The 16,617-nt window shown below is 35.8% G+C and overlaps 5 protein-coding genes across 5 annotated transcripts; 1 reads left to right on the plus strand and 4 right to left on the minus strand.

Annotated features, from left to right (window-relative positions):
- Positions 1-143: 143 nt before the first annotated feature.
- Positions 144-1,756, minus strand: LOC140976389 (anthocyanidin 3-O-glucosyltransferase 2-like). The gene has a single exon (XM_073440506.1). It carries the CDS (start codon positions 1,663-1,665, stop codon positions 175-177), a length of 1,491 nt encoding a protein of 496 aa, XP_073296607.1. The 5' UTR covers positions 1,666-1,756; the 3' UTR covers positions 144-174.
- A 2,266-nt stretch (positions 1,757-4,022) lies between these two features.
- Positions 4,023-5,564, minus strand: LOC140981246 (uncharacterized). The gene has a single exon (XM_073447625.1). The coding sequence runs from the start codon at positions 5,441-5,443 to the stop codon at positions 4,205-4,207; it is 1,239 nt and encodes a 412-aa protein (XP_073303726.1). The 5' UTR covers positions 5,444-5,564; the 3' UTR covers positions 4,023-4,204.
- Positions 5,565-5,861: 297 nt separating this feature from the next.
- LOC140981332 (alpha-amylase/subtilisin inhibitor-like) lies at positions 5,862-6,674 on the minus strand. The gene has a single exon (XM_073447741.1). The coding sequence runs from the start codon at positions 6,619-6,621 to the stop codon at positions 5,971-5,973; it is 651 nt and encodes a 216-aa protein (XP_073303842.1). The 5' UTR covers positions 6,622-6,674; the 3' UTR covers positions 5,862-5,970.
- A 3,431-nt stretch (positions 6,675-10,105) lies between these two features.
- On the minus strand, positions 10,106-11,238 carry LOC140981423 (uncharacterized). The gene is made up of 2 exons (XM_073447856.1): positions 10,535-11,238; positions 10,106-10,291 (listed from the first exon to the last, which is right to left on the minus strand). Exon 1 carries the CDS (start codon positions 11,156-11,158, stop codon positions 10,541-10,543), a length of 618 nt encoding a protein of 205 aa, XP_073303957.1. The 5' UTR covers positions 11,159-11,238; the 3' UTR covers positions 10,106-10,291; positions 10,535-10,540.
- A 3,288-nt stretch (positions 11,239-14,526) lies between these two features.
- LOC140976404 (uncharacterized) lies at positions 14,527-16,359 on the plus strand. Its single transcript, XM_073440532.1, has one exon. The coding sequence runs from the start codon at positions 14,661-14,663 to the stop codon at positions 16,275-16,277; it is 1,617 nt and encodes a 538-aa protein (XP_073296633.1). The 5' UTR covers positions 14,527-14,660; the 3' UTR covers positions 16,278-16,359.
- The last annotated feature ends 258 nt before the right edge of the window (positions 16,360-16,617 follow it).

A 16,617-nucleotide genomic window follows, 5' to 3' on the forward strand; every position in this document is an offset into this window, starting at 1 on the left:
GTTTCATTATTATCCTCAATTATTATCAAATATATTTTGGCTCACATTTTTTCCCATTCGTTTTAGAATTTGTTTTGTTCCTCTTGTTAGCATAATAAATTAATTAAAATTATATTATATTAGATTTAAAAATGTATAATAAATTTAATAAAATAGACGATGCTAATAATATATTTAAGTGTCAGAAATATTCCCAATTACATCGTTGATAAAAAGATCAATAGCCATATAAGATGATCCACCTTCCATCAAAGCCATCCTGCTAATCTTCTGCATCTCCTTCACCTTCTGCCTCACTCCGCCGCCGCCATCCTCTGCCATCAGCCGCCTTATCGCTGCTTCTATTTCCTCCGCCGTCACTATTTCCTGCTCATCACCTTCTTCTGCATTAAATTTTTTGTGATAGTCTATTCTGACCTCCACCGCCAGCCCCAATTCCTTGACCAATTCGAAAGCATTCAGCTGCTGCTCTGCGTACAACGGAAACGTCGCCACCGGCACTCCACACCACAAGCTCTCCAGAGTTGAATTCCAACCGCAGTGGGAAACGAAGCCCCCCACCGCGGGATGGGACAACACTGCCACCTGCGGCGCCCACCCGATCACTTTCCCTACTCCTTCAGTTCTTTCCAAGAACCCTTCCGGAAGCACTTCTTGAAAACCTTCGTACTCGGTTGGGAACTGCGACGCTCCCTTTGGCCCCGGCTTCCTCATGGACCATAGAAAACGGTGCTCGCTTCTCTCTAGCGCTAACGCAATTTCCTTCAACTGAGTTTCCTCGAAACTCCCCATGCTCCCAAAACACAAGAACACAACAGATGAATCGGGTTGATTACCAAGCCATTTCATGACTTCATCATGGTTTTCGGCAGATTGGCTGCTACTTCCGTGGCTGTCTGTTTGATTACTCAAATTCAGAATCGGTCCAACGGGATAAACTTTCGGGATCTTACAGTCTGATAGAGAGTCAATAGCATACGGTTCAAGCTCGTAAAATGTATTGATCAATATTCCTTTAGCCTCTTTAAATTTATTGAAGCAAGTGAGGAAAATATTGGCCATGGGATTATCGGTTGATAACATATAAGGGAACACTTTCTTCGGAACCGGTATCGAAATACAGGGGATGGATAACTCTCCGACGGAGTTTATGAACTGCCAGGGTTCTTGACCTTGCTCGAATTTAAGCGAAACCAGTTCAGAGAAAACACCCAAACAGCACGCACCTGAGGTGTAAAAAACGTAAGACGGCAGACCGAATTCATCCGCAACGTCGACGAAATTCGTGCAGAACATGTCCAGAACCAATCCAGCCAACCGAGGAGCGCCCTCTCCGGATGTTTCAACGTTCACCAAACCACTCACGATTTCTCTTATATGAGTCTTTTGGCCGTCAATGAAATTGAAGATCCCGCCGGGTTTAGAAGAGGGGTCAAATCCTTGATTAGGGAGGTTCTTGAAGCACAAACGGGACGTGGGATTGGAATGTGACGATGATACTCCGGTGATGTAGTTATCGACGTTACGATCAATGGGAAGCTTCATGATGAGAACGATGATGGAGACCCGGTGGTCTCTTTCAAGGAGGAGCTTGGCCATCTCTACGGTTGAGGCGAGGTGGCTCAGCCCCGGTGAGGGGATGAATATTAGCTGTATTTTCTGCATTTGAATTACGGAGGAGGATGTGTTTCGAGTGGTCTGAATTGGTGGTACTAATAATGAATATATAAAAGGAAAGGATAAGGCGAATATTCAAGGGCTTGTTTGGTTTCGAAATTATGTTTCAATAAATTTTTCAAGTATATTGAAAGTTAAAAACTAATATGTCTGATTGGAAAACAATTGAATTCAATTTGTATACTATTAAAAAAATATTATTATTATTAATATATTCATCTACTATATTAAATACTTGATAACAAATATAAATTCGTAATTAAATTTTAAATCTCTTCAATTTCATTCTTAAAATTCAAATTTGATTATGTCTTTTCATTTAATTTCGGTTATATTTTTGACTTTTGTATTACCTTCATACATTTAATTCTCACTACTCTCTATCATATTAAATAAAATATAAATTTTTATATAATTTTACGTTTTCCAACTTTTTAAAAGAGTGTCGTCTTGAATTTTGCCATATTTGATTGTCCGTAAATTTATATTACTATCATGTATATTAATTAAAAATTCAATATAAATAATTTTTAGCATTCTCTAAAAAATAATTAAATTTTTTAATCAAAATTTATTCATTTAATAAATTACAAGATTTTTGTTTTTTTCAAAAAATTTATTTATTTTTTAAAATTATGATAGACAAAATAATATAGATTTTTAAATATATTTTATATTTTTTTATTAACAACAACTTCAATCAATCAAAATATATTAAAAAAAAAATCAATTTAAAGAGGTGTGACGGAGAGAAATAAGGACTCCTCTTAAATAATCATTTTAAAATAATATAGATTTTTAAATATATATTCCATTTACGAGTTATTTTATATTAAGAGGAGTCGTCCATTTTGGAAGCATCCGTGGAAGAATTAGTGTTATCAATTCACCATCAGAACTAATTATAACTTTCTTTTATTTGTATTTTTGTACAAATATAATATTTTGTAATTTCGGAAACTCCTTCTATGTATATATATACGTATGATTCAATAGAAAATGTTATCTTTTTCCTCCAACATTTCTCAGAGTTGAATAAATCTTTGTACTCATTGAAATTGCAAAGTCCAAATATTTATGAACATTTCACCAAATTTTGTTGGATAATCCAATAACAATATACCAAAACTAAAAGTAAAAAGTATAATGACACATATTTTTAAAATGGCTTTGCCACTCATCCAATTTCACAACACGCCAATGTATCGAATCCATTCACCGTATCTGTGTTCACAATTGAGGTGACACTCATATATTGAATTTATATTTTTATACGTTTCATCATATCCAATAGACGAGTCATCTCAGCAATAGGCACGATAAGTGAGCAATATATCAAATCCGCTACTCAAGATTAATATTCTATTCGTTGCAACATTCAAAAATCAAAACTCAAGCAATTCCCATGAAATTCAAATGCTACTCTAGTACTATTGTATTAATTCACTGATCATATATTAAAAGTTCGAATGCCTTTGTCTTTAATCCTCCATTATGATTGTATAATAATAAACTATAACACGCACATCAGATTTTGATTGGTCACACGAAACCGTAGGAAAATTGCTTTCAAGATTTATGAGTTTTGTACAAGTCTGATCTGGAATACATCATTGATCGGGCCGAGGTGAATAAATTATGATTTTCAAAAAAGTTATGGACCAATGAATCTTCGCTGTCACTTGTGGGATTTATATATATCCTGCATGTGTTTGCAGTGAAGAAATTGAAAGAAATAAAGATTCTTGAATTGGCGGGCCTACGCCAACTTCATTTTCATTCAAATCATGTTTCAACTTGTCTCTGCAAAAGAAGAGCACGTCCATAATCAGATAGTGTATGTAGGTATAGAAACTGAGAGATTGTTGCTTCACCCTTAATCTTCTACGACCATCCGGTACTACTCCGATCCGGCTTCGAATCCTCGATTCGGTGATCGAGAGACGCTGTTGTTTCTTACCATATGTTGTAATAAGAAGAAATATACGGATCAGTCATATTGCTACAACACCAAGCATGATCGATTTCCTTGTGTTAGCTAGAGTGCTGTAAATTTCTGTCACGTCGTGTAGGCTATGGACCTCACATAAAAAAATAATACAGACACATACATATATTTGTGAAAACAATTAGAGTACCGGCGCCAACACGCATGTGCATCTCGTCGCGTGCACCTTTATATCATTCTAAACCTTATCCCCACCTAGCTTTTACACCAACCTTTTATTTTGATTTTTTTTTTTAAAATTTGATATATAATAAGTTGACGAAGAATATAATAAATACGAAAAAAACATATGTTATTGATAATAATGCTATTATATATTATTATTCGAGGAGTTTACTCAACCAAAATGAACATTACAATAAATAATACATTTTCTTATATGTTCTATACAAGGCAACTCGTCGAACCTTAATTTGATTCACTACGACAGCAACAAAAGAAGGAAATACTAAAAAATTGGAAAATAATGATTAAAAAAAAAGGATTGTGTGAGTTTTTGTTTGCAAATTAAGGTATCGATCAATCTAAAGAAGAGGAGGTCCGATTATGAGAGGCTGCACATTGGTAAGCAGGCCTGGATAGCTGGTACCCGGCGCTGGCCGGGCATGCTGCCATCCCCAATGGCGGCGCCGCCATGCAGTTATAAGATATGCAGACCGCGGTTGTTTCCGGCAGCACGTAGCCCTCCTCTATCGGGAATCCCGTTATGTAATTATGTTGCAGATATAGTGTTTTCATGGTTCCAGCCTTTACGCTCTGCACGTATTCCTCGGGAACTTGCCCGTTTAACCGATTATTGTTCAGGAAAAGGGTCTCGACTCCAATTAAAGCCGGAGTTATTTCACCTGTCAAGAAATTGTGACTCAGGTCCACGGTGGACCCTGCCCCATAACTCCACGGCGGAGATTGTGGGACCCCGCCTGACAAATTGTTCCGTTGGAGGAGCATTGATGTGATACAAGGTCGAAACAGGTAAGTTGGGATGGCCCCACTGAATCGGTTCATGCTCAAATCCAAGTATGCTAACTCGGAGAGCGATTCCAGGCCGTTAATCGGGCCCCATATGTGGTTATTCGACACCGACAGGTAGCGGAGACCAGACGGCATTTGCTCCGGCAACGTCCCGGTTAAGTAGTTGTTGCTGAGATCCAGATGAAGGAGCTGATCCCAGAAGCTGGAAGGCAGATTTCCGAGAAGTTTATTGTTGGATAAAATCAGAACCTTCAATTGATTCAAACCAGGCACGGCGGGCGGGATACGACCTGAGAGCTGATTGTGGCTGAGATCTAGGGTGTGAAGATTCGGCAGGTTGAAAATGGCGGCTGGAATATCTTCAGTTAAGCGGTTGCAAGTAAGAGAGATGACTCTAAGGTTGTGGAGGGAACCAAGACGAAAAGGGATGGGTCCCGTGACAATGCCGGAGAAGAGAATCAATTGATTAAGCTCGGTGAGCTTGGCAATGGCGGGGGAAAGCGTTCCTGCTAGCCCAGGTGAGTCAGAGAGGCCTGTGCCAAGAGAAAGAATCGTAACTCTAGAGGAGAAACAAGTGACTCCGGCGAAGGAGGTGCAAGGGTCGGCGGCGGAAAAGTCCCAACTGGAGAAGAACCGTGTGGCGGCGGCGGAAGGAATTTCGGTTAGGCTGTTCCTGATTTCACGCAATGCAGCTAAATCAGATTTGCTGATGGAAAGCGATGATGCTGATGTGAAAAAGGAGAAGATAACAAGTGGAAGAAACAAAAGAAAGCTTCCTTTTGCCATATTCTTTTTTGGGTTATTTTTGTGGCGGAAGTTGGTGTTTTTATCTGTGTTGTATTCAGTGTTGCATACTAAGAAAGAGTATCGGACATGAATGGCAGAGGATAGAGGGGTCAACTTGGTAATAAAATGCGATTTAATATATATTATATTGCTAAAAGTGAATGGTGATGGTGAGATTTATTGTACATATTGGGCTCATTTATAGTGAACATTCAAGATTTGAATTTCAACTATAATTATTTGAATTTAGACTATCGGAATCCGTGTACATTAATATCAAATTATAACTTCTTTTTCCGATTCAACGTATTTAAAACTCATCTTACACAAGATTTAAAATTTCGAATTTAGGTGTCTTTTTATACCAGATATGAGTTACTTGAGAGGTTTTAACAAGATGCAGATGGTGCAAGATGTATGAATCGGAAAATATTAGTAATTCACGGTTTTATCCAAGAGTTTTATTTTATTTTTTCAGAAGATACATATAATAAAATATTTGTATCATCTAACTCTCGAATCTTGGCTTAATTTCTGATATACGTTGTTAACTCGTGGTATGCGGGATCCACTTTCTTGAAAGCAATCAATAGCGTGTCGCCACCCAAACCAAGCCACCTCCTACCTTTCTCCGTAAACACTCCCACATCCTCACATATATCGACCACCCTAGGACAGTACACAATCTTGTAGTAACCCTCTCCACTCCCGACGTTCCTCTCTATCTTAAACCAGTTCTCCGCCCCAGGCCCACCCAGCTCCCCGTTGCTCCTCACATATCGCCGCCCTGTAAACGGGTCCACGCTTCCGAGTCGCCACACCGTAGACTGCACGCAGACTGTGGCTGCGAGGAACGCTAGGTTTACGTCGGCGGACAATTTTATTGCTTGCTTCCGGTCAGCAGGGAAAATTTCCACTGAGAGCCCGACGGAGCTGTTGTTAGTCTCTTGCATGACGTTGTGTGGACAGGGGTAGCGGCGGTCCCTGGCGGAGAGGGAGAGCCCGCCGCCGGTGCCGGAGAATATGTGGTACTTCGTATGCGTTTGGAGCTCGTTGCCCTCCAAATCTTGGATGGAATTCTCCGTAGGTTGACAAAATGTTGGGCAAGAAAAATAGGGTAGTTTGAGAAGGAAAATTTCGATGAGTATAATTATGGTGAGTTTTCTTTTAATTTCCATGTTTGTGTAATCCAATGATAATTTTGTAGTACTTATAGCTAGGATTATATAGTATTAATCTCTTAAGGGTTGCATTAGTTACATAATTTCAAAAATAAACTATATAGTTAAATCGAACCAGAAGATATTATAAACTAAGTTTTATTTTATTGTTATTTCAACTAATCTCGTCTACACGTGTTGCGTGCATGTCGGACGATATTTTTTACATAAATATTTTTTAAAAAAGGTCAAAATTTTAAAATAATCTAATAAGTTTTTAGATTTTTTTACATAAATTTAATTTTTCATAAAAAAAATAAGAGGGGAAAAAAGTTTTTTGGGATTCTAAAATTACATAAAAACAGTATTTTGTTTCAATTATGGCTCAAATATTATANAGAAAATGTTATATGTACAAATTAAATTACAAAATATATTTGAAATTATAAAATTATAGGTAGGTTCCTTATTTTTCGCAAGAATGTTTTCTTGCTTTTGTCTCATTTGCACGTGCAGCTTTGAACCGGTCATATTACGAATTCTTATTTGATTTTTCCCCAATCTTATGATTCCAAGATCAAGATGGAAAAGGACTATGATTTAATTGCGGTTTAATCATATTTGATAATCCTATTTAAAGATTTACATATAATTAAATTGAATGTCAAATCAATGATCAACATAAATGAATTGTTTGGTATCATGGAATATACTCTTAGTTGTCTTCTATTCACTCGAGAAGTTGGGTCCAGGTATTTGGACATACTTCTATTTAGTTTTGTATTTTTTATTTAAGAAGTAAAATAGCGATATATAACTTTTATATATTTGTTTTTCACGACTTTGGTTATCTATTTTGTCAAAATCTTAGTTTGTTATTTTTGTTTTATATCTATAATTTTAGAATTTTTCGCGATGTAGTGCTGGTTTGACATTTATGTGGTGCCTACTTGGTTCCGATGTGAAGCTGAGGTATAAATGTCACATTAATACTTAAAAAAATGACTAAATTTGTCCAAAATCGAGATATATATGATTAAAACTGAAATTTGATAACATAAAATCATAAAACAACAAACATATATGAACAAAAAACTAGTTTTTATCTAATAAATATAGTGAATTGATTAAAATGATATAGCTTTTTTTTGAAAAGGAATTGAGGTCTTTTATGATAAGATTATATGATTGTATATCAGTGAGATGAGTCAATCTGATCAATGTTTATTATGAAAATTAAATTATTTGGAATAAAAAAGTAATATATTTTCATTAGTTAAGTTGAGACGAGTCGAAAATTTGTCTCACAAAAAAATTTTATGGCAAAGAAAAAATGTAGAATGAACTTAGCATCATTACTTCTTGAGATAAAAGTCACGATAGATTAGATTTTAGTAGTACCAATTAAATTCTACAAATTCCACCTCTCCAGCCAACAAATATAATGGTACAATAAAATGGCAAGTTTTCCTTACGGTTTAGAAAAAAAATTGTACTTTTGGTTTTGTGTATTTTTTTATTTCCGAATGTAGTTTTCTATATTATCAAATTTCTTTATTAGTAATTTATCTTTGTTTTTTTAATAATTTTGATTCATTTTCTTCGACGTGACATTGACCGAGAGTTTTCGGCCAGCCACCACTTGTCACCCTCAACAAACACACCCACATCCTCACATAGACCACTCCCACACTTAGTCTTACACACACTTGGGTCCGCCGGGAAGAACTTGACCGGAAACCCCGAACGTCGTCTTTTATCGGGTTCTTGCATGACGTTTTGTTCGCAGTGTTGGAGGGATTGTTCCGAGGATAGGAAGATGCCTCCACCCTCGAAGCCGGGGGCGGGGGGATATCTTGTACATCACGTTCGGTAGGACTTCGCGACCATCGGTATCTAGCACGGTAGTGTTTGAGGGTTCACCAAATGTTGGCAAGTTAGATAGAGTAATTTAAGATGGAAAATCTCAATATAAAGAGAAATGGTGAGATTTCTTTTGATTGCCATCTTTGTATGAAATTCGATTGGAGCATGTTGTTTCATGGTGGCACACTTATTTATAATATAATTGGCACCAAATATTAAGGAAATATAGATTTTGCTATATTATATGTGGTTAACATGTAATATTATAACCCCTTGTCAAAACAAAAAAAAACATGTAATATTATATATTAGATTATCACTTTGCAGTTGTTTTTAGACGAGGAAAATGTTACATGTATAGATATGGTTACAAATTGATTTACAAAATATATTTGAGATGACAAAATTATAATTGCATTTCATTTGAAAATCTCTTTCAAAATTACATTTAGAATAGTTTTATCAGTTAAAATATATTTTGTAACCTTATTTATAACCCCATTGTAGATAGACAATATAAGCTAAACTAAATTATCTGTTACAAAAATATTAGATAGAATCATACCATCAAAATCTAATGGGATTTGTTTTGTTATTGAAGAAATAACATTTCTGACAAATTATTCCTCACTTTTATGGGATAATGTTTCTTTTTTGTCTTTTAATAAACTAGGAAAAGACATTTTGTCGTTTTAATTTATATGTCATCATACAGAGAGGCTTTATAAATTGTACATAAAATCTTTAGATATTATATACACACACACACATACTAGAGATTTATCTCTACTTCCATGAAATAGAATAACTGATTACCATCATACCACGGGCTTCTTCATAATACATGTTATTGTCACATTTTAAATTAATATAGATTTATCAATGTGAAAATGGGAAGTGGCAAGGAATATCCACATTTTAAATTATTATTATTATTATTATTTTAAATAAAAATTAAAACCATTCATGTTTAGAATAAAAAATTAAATTGGCATTTGAAATATTGTTAAATAACTAAATTGACGCGTGAATTATGATAATGACTTAATTGATATATAAAAATGAATTTTTTTTTCGATTTTGGTCATTTATATTAACAAATTTCAGACTCTTAGTTCATTATTTTTACGCAATTTTAGTTTTTTTTTTACTAAGATTGAAAATTGATAACATAAATGATCAAAATCGCAAATAAATAAATATAAATGAGCAAATTGCAAATTTTTCTAAAATAAAATAGTGGTGCTTATTAGTTCGTGATGGAAATACAATGAATCGGTTTTGCATGATTATCATTTATCCAGTACTCATAAATGCTACATTATAAAGAGACCAAATTAAAAATGGTAAACCGGGTCGTCCTTTATTTATTAATAAATACTAGCAATTCACATACGTTAATATTCACTTTTATAATTTTCAATCTAATTAATAATTTTAAAAAAAAATTAATTATTAATTATGCTTAACATTAAAATTCATATATTCTACATTTTATACATTGAAAATAATCGATAAGAATATACTATAATAGATTTTTAGGATAATTTTTTTATGGATGATTAAATGGAATAAATTTAATTATCGTATAATAACTGGTTTATATATATAGACGAGAGTTCTTTTTAATCGAAAGTACACAATTTCTTGAAAACATAATAATAAAAAGGGGTCACCATTTTATGGAGAAACTTAATTTCCTTCATGCTATATACATCATATATGGCATACACAACACAAACAACACGATCGACTTGACGACGTCGTATGATCTTCCGTCCGTCACGATGGTCTTGATGATGTAAATTACATATGGTGGCATCTGCATCCATGGCATTTAAATGAAGTTAACATTATCCATCGCGTGCATTGGCATGATCAAAATAGTTCGACTCGAGTTTCGAAAATGGTTCGACTCGAGTTTGATAGTTTAAACTAGCATTCACATATTGAAAATATTATAAGTCCCTTTAAGAAATCCATGTTACTGTTTCTTAGTTGAGATTAGAGAACGAAATGGGGTGTGCATGGAATATAATTCAGTGCTTATTTAACTTATTCCAACCTTCATTTAGGCGGAGCATTGGAAGCCGGGGGGTGGAGTTTTTCCGCAGTCAACGAGAACTTCAAGTGCAATGGGGAGAATTATGTTGATGTTGAGAAGCTTTGCTTTGATAGTGGTGCAAAGGCAGAGTGCTGCATCCGCGTCCGCCAGCCCTTCTAACACAGGACAGCAAGTGTCCTTGGCACTAGTACCAATTATAAGATGCCCGAGGCTACCAAACAAATCGACACATGCACTAAGTTTCAAAGTGTTAATGGGGCATGTTTCCTTTCGTTTCCGAGGTGGTGGGGGTGGGCATGGAGTCTCGATTGGTGGTTTAGGCACTATTGGTGGTTCAGGTTTGATTGGAGGGTATACAATGGGAGGAGGTTTGGGTATGTAAGGGGGGGGATTCGGCAAGTAGGGTGGTGGATTCGGAGGAGGCTTGGGTATGTGAGGTGGCGGATTTGGCACGTAGGGTGGCGGTGGCTTGATGACGGGCGGATTTGGCCGGAAGGTAGGTGGTTTTACATAGGGAGGGTGTTTCGGTGGGAGGTATGGACAAGTTGGGCATGCTAGAGAAATCAGCAGTGTCCCCGAGTTGAGGAGAAAGATTAGCACTTGTACAATGCTATGCTTGGCCATTGTTGGAGTTCACTAGCAGCTATATTGAGTGTCGGGGGTTTCTCCATGCTACTTATAGGCAAACAAAGCCGCGTCGGAATTATTAAAATTTAATTTGGAAAAATTATTACTATTTGCCATCCTTGAAGTTCGGGCAAATGGGTTAAATTGTGAAGGAGAGGGAATTGAGACAATGAGCTATGATCTGGTTTATGAAAGAAGAAAACAATGTGCTGTCTTTGTTTGGAAGAGGCTCCATTTCTTGGTACATACAACCTTATGGACCACACAACTCCACCAAGTGTGTCTATTTTTTTGTTGCATGTACTTCAATTAATGGATTTTAAACTACTCGATTTGTCTGGATGGATAAAATTCAAGTTATGCGCGCAAGTTCAATAATAATTGTGGTAGATTTCATATATACACTAATGGGGTGTCATTTGAAATTCATTCGTAAAATATTTCTTAAATCCAAACTGTCCTTCCAAATCAAATCCAAGCATATTAGATGAAAAAAATATAAATTTGGACCGTGTGAAGTTGAAGTTCTACATATTTTAAAATCCGAGTTCGTGGTAGCTAGCATTCGTTTTAGTATTGTTCTCCTAAATCATGATCTCAAATAAAAGAAACTAAAATGAAACTCGTGACCATTGTACTATGCACGCGCTCATGCATTCTATACAAAATTTATGTTGAATCAATCATGGTTAGGATATAAATAAATCAAGTCGCTCGCGAACTACTCATAGTTTAGTTCGATTAAAAAAACTCGTTCGATATCGTTCTTTAAAGCTTATCGATATTGGGGTGTAAGCGAGCTTCTTCATATTTGGGCTTAAAGATATTTGGGCGTAAGCGAGCTTGTTCAAACTAGTCGAGATCAAGCTTTTCAAATTATCATATCTTAGTTGATTTTTTCGGTTAAAAATGCTCGAGAATATGAAGAGCCAAAAGTCTTCAACTAACTCAAGAATGTGGAGAGCCAAAAGACACTCTCACATTAATGAGAAATAATTTTTATTCAAACTCTAAATTTGATTGAAATTTCCAATAATAACGAGTCGAGCTCGAGCTATTCGCGAGTTTAATAATTTTAAAACGAAACGAGCTTGAGCTTACTGATAAAAACTCGAATCGAGCTCGAACCTATATATACTTTAAAGGAGCGAAATTAGAGCTCGAGACTGTTCGAGTCAGTTCGACTGGACTCATTTACATTCTTAACCATGATTGTATATCATTTTCATATCGTAGAACCAAAGATATTTATATCATACATAACCAATAATAATATTTCCTCTAAAATTTTAACATTATCTACCTACTTTAAATCATTATACTATATTATATTTCAATGTAATCAATGGCTACATTCACCCGACTAGAATCATTAATGTAACATAATATAACAACTGTACATTGCCGTGTCGAGGCATCCAAAAAATCAGTGGAATTAATACTAAAATATTATTGTCCATAATTTCTTCTTCAAAATTTGTATTGATTATTTGACTTGAAGGAAGACCACATATGAGTGAGGATATATGTATCACTTGCGTTAGGTTCCAAAAACAGTGGGCCAAAATGATGGCCGATTTTGTTTAAATTTTCAAACTTCTCATAAGAATGGAATCAGGAAAACGCGATCGGATTTTGTTAACGTATTGCGACAATTTGATTATGCGAACCGACATATAGAGATATTAAAACGAGACAGCTATATAAAATAGATGTGTTTTGTTGACAATTTCTCAATCCACCAAATTACACATAAAATTAGTTAGGATCGTCAGATAAAATAAGTGGATTGAGTTGATAATTTTCAAAAACAAGATGGATTATGACAGATTACGAATTGACCTGCTTCGTACCCCATTTTTACCATATTCTTACATTTAAGTAAAATAGCCATTTGAGGTTTATAACTTGCAATTTCCATGACAAAATTTTCGTATAAATATAGTAGATTTTTTTTTTTTTGAAAAAAATAGTTAGCCTAGGATGTTTTCATAATTTACCATAAAATAAGGTTTAACCTGAAAGGTTTGGGACCTATTTTGTGTAACAGTTAATTGAGTAAAATCAAAGGTAACAGTAAATTTGTGTTTTATTAGAATTAATCGTTGTGCGAAATGTTACAACATTTCAGACAACATGCAGCGAAATTTAAAAGTTTATAACACAAATTAACTTTAAATAAATAGATAAGCCAGACTAAATTTTGCACAAGTATGGCAAAACAATAACTAGAAAACTAACGAGTTTACACGAAAATCAATCACTAGTAATCTTAATAAAAAATCATCTCAACACATTGAGAAAAATAAAATACTTTCTTAAACAAAGAACTCTAAAACGTAATCAAGAAAGCAAAACGTGATGCCAAAAACTGGAGTAACAAAACACGATCTTCAGCCAACATTTGCACGCGTGTTGTCTGCAGATGTCTCCAATAATCACGGCAACACGTGGATTCGTCATTCTTCGATCAGCAGCAACCTTGTAGATTATATTCTCTAGAGCTTATTCCGTGCAAAGGTGCAATAATATGTATAAGCTTCTGCGTCAAAACTCCACTTATGCATGAGATGAATCTCCTTATTTATAGCCTTATGGTTTATCAACAAGGAAACCTACATAATATGGAAAGTAAGAGTTTTATTATAAACACTCTTTTTAAACAAAGATATCATATCACACAAATCTTAACATAAATATCTCATTAATTATCACAATATCTAGAAAGATAAAATTATATTTAAATATTCAAAATCATATCAAAAAAAAATTTAATCTTAGAAAATAAATTTGATATGTAAATTATATTTCCCTTCCTAACCTTTAAGTTTTTACAACTTTTTACTAGGAAAGATCTTTATTTTTGAGTTATAATTGTTTAAGTTGCTAGTTTTGTTGTACTTCTGTTTTCTGATTTCACACCCAAAAATTACGCCAAGTTTGTAAAAAGTTGGATCTTCTTTCACAAACACTACAAAGATTTTCTGTGCGACAAAATGCTCTCATCAACACACAACACACATGTTATGTTAAATTATATTAAAATAGAAAACGTATGCAACTTTCTAACTCGTAAAATTATGATTTAACTTTGCGGATAACTTGTAGTATATCTAGCTTGTAAAAAAGAATAAGATTGTGTTCTTATTAATATTTTTTTTGGACGAGTTTCACTTACTTACACGATTTTCAGATTAGCATGATAGTTAAGAAATTTACTCAGTGCACACTAAAAGATAACGGTGGAAGATTCTTACGTCCTTAAAAAAAAAAATTGGTTCAGAGTTAAATATAGTCATCAAGTTTTGAACTTTCATATAATTATTTTTAGAATAATCGATGTTTTTGTTCAAATATCGATCAGGTCGATACAATTTTTTTTGGACAGGATGTATCGTCCTTTCGAACTGCAATCCTTGTACTCAGATTTTGTCAAAGGCCAAATATTCACGTGAAAATCTGTATACTGGATTGAAGGGAAAAACTTGGCGATTTGAAAATGGATGCTAAAATTGAGCAGCTAGTAAGCATGGGTTTCTTAAATGATTCCGCCGCTGAAGCTCTGGCTTCCACCGCTGGCGACGTCGTTAAAGCCACCGATTGGCTTCTCCAAACTCAAAACCCTCTACCATTCAGTTCCACCCCTCCAGTAATCCAACCCAAAATCAATCGATTCTTCCACTTCCACTCCAAGAAGGACCAAAACCCACCGAAATCCCAACAAGAGACTGAGGAAGATGAATCGACCCGTCTGTTGATTCATCGTGAAAAGCGTCGAAAATTGTCAGATGACCAAGAAAATATTCAGAAACCCCCACTAGAAGCATTAGCGTTTCCTCTGCCCAACGCGCCGTTGTCGGAGAGAATGAGGCCGCGCGTGCTCGACGAGGTTGTTGGACAGGACCACCTTCTTGGGAGAGATTCCCTCCTACGCGCCGCCATCGAGTGCGACCGCCTCCCTTATATCATCCTCTGGGGCCCACCCGGCACTGGTAAAACCTCAATTGCCAAAGCCATTGTGAGTTCGTGTGGATCTTCCTTTTACCGATTCGTTTCTCTGTCTGCCGTCACTTGTGGCGTGAAAGATGTTAGAGATACAGTCGATGAGGCCAGAAAGTTGAAACAAAAAGCCAACAAAAGGACGGTTCTTTTCCTTGATGAAGTGCACCGGTTCAACAAGGCGCAACAAGATTCTTTCCTGCCTGTGATTGAGGACGGGAGCATTGTTTTCATCGGTGCCACCACTGAAAACCCTTCCTTCCACTTGATCACACCATTGTTGTCTCGTTGCAGAGTGTTAACCCTTCATCCCTTGAAGCCATGTGATCTAGCAATGCTCCTCAATCGAGCTGTTTCAGACATGGACCGGGGGTTGGCTATGAACTTGAAGGGAATGGTTAAAATTGAAGTGAACGAAGAAGCTATCGAATTTCTGTCGTTGCATTGTGATGGAGATGCAAGGGTGGCATTGAATGCTCTCGAGATTTCAGCCACAACAGCGACCGCACGGTTCAAGAAATCTAATCTAGATAAAGAATCGAATATCGTTGTCGCAGTAAACGACGTCAAAGAATCGTTACAGAGCAAGCATTTGGCCTATGATAGAGCAGGGGAGGAGCATTACAATTTGATCAGTGCCCTGCACAAGTCTATGAGAGGTAGTGATGCTGATGCCTCCATTTATTGGTTGGTTCGAATGTTAAAAGGAGGTGAAGAGCCACTCTACATTGCACGCAGGCTGATTAGATTCGCCTGCGAGGATGTTGGTTTGGCTGATCCACAGGCTTTAACACAAGCCGTTTCTTGTTACCAAGGCTGTCATTTTATTGGGATGCCGGAGTGTAACGTGATACTCGGACAGTGTGTTTCATACTTGGCTTTGGCTCCTAAATCTATATCTGTTTATCGCGCAATCGAAGCTGCGCAGAAGGTTGTAACAGAATCCGTGGGACAGAATGAAAGGGTTCCACTACATTTGAGGAATGCACCAACTAAGCTAATGCAGAATCTTGGATATGGGAAAGATTATATCTATCCTCCGGATAATTCCAACTCTTCATCACAAACGTATTTACCAGCTTCACTTCAAGGTTACAAGTTTCTTTATTGGCCATAGGATGTTGAGGTTTTCCCGACCTTGTTAATTTTGTCTTCTGTGGAATTTTGAGGTTTTCACGGTTGAATTCGGTTCGATTTTCTATAGATTCTCGAAAAGAAACTATGTATCACCAGAACATTTTGAAAGTTCACGGTTTGCGGGAATAGTTGAATATCAATCGAAACTCAGACTCGATCATATATATACTAAACATAACTGCAGACAGAACGGTACCGAGAAAGGAACGAAGTGGAAAACTGAGCTTTTCCTCTTACTATTGCAACGGAAAAACTGAAACATTAAGACAACAGCTATGGTACACAACCATCAAACGATGGCAACAGATACAACACGGCGA

This window comes from Primulina huaijiensis, chromosome 1 (assembly GCF_012295235.1).
Source record: "Primulina huaijiensis isolate GDHJ02 chromosome 1, ASM1229523v2, whole genome shotgun sequence".
NCBI lineage: Eukaryota > Viridiplantae > Streptophyta > Magnoliopsida > Lamiales > Gesneriaceae > Primulina > Primulina huaijiensis.

Coding starts and splice junctions, on each gene's coding strand:
- LOC140976389 (XM_073440506.1), bottom strand. CDS start 1,665: ATGCAGAAAATACAGCTAATATTCATCCCCTCACCGGGGCTGAGCCAC.
- LOC140981246 (XM_073447625.1), bottom strand. CDS start 5,443: ATGGCAAAAGGAAGCTTTCTTTTGTTTCTTCCACTTGTTATCTTCTCC.
- LOC140981332 (XM_073447741.1), bottom strand. CDS start 6,621: ATGGAAATTAAAAGAAAACTCACCATAATTATACTCATCGAAATTTTC.
- LOC140981423 (XM_073447856.1), bottom strand. CDS start 11,158: ATGGCCAAGCATAGCATTGTACAAGTGCTAATCTTTCTCCTCAACTCG.
- LOC140976404 (XM_073440532.1), top strand. CDS start 14,661: ATGGATGCTAAAATTGAGCAGCTAGTAAGCATGGGTTTCTTAAATGAT.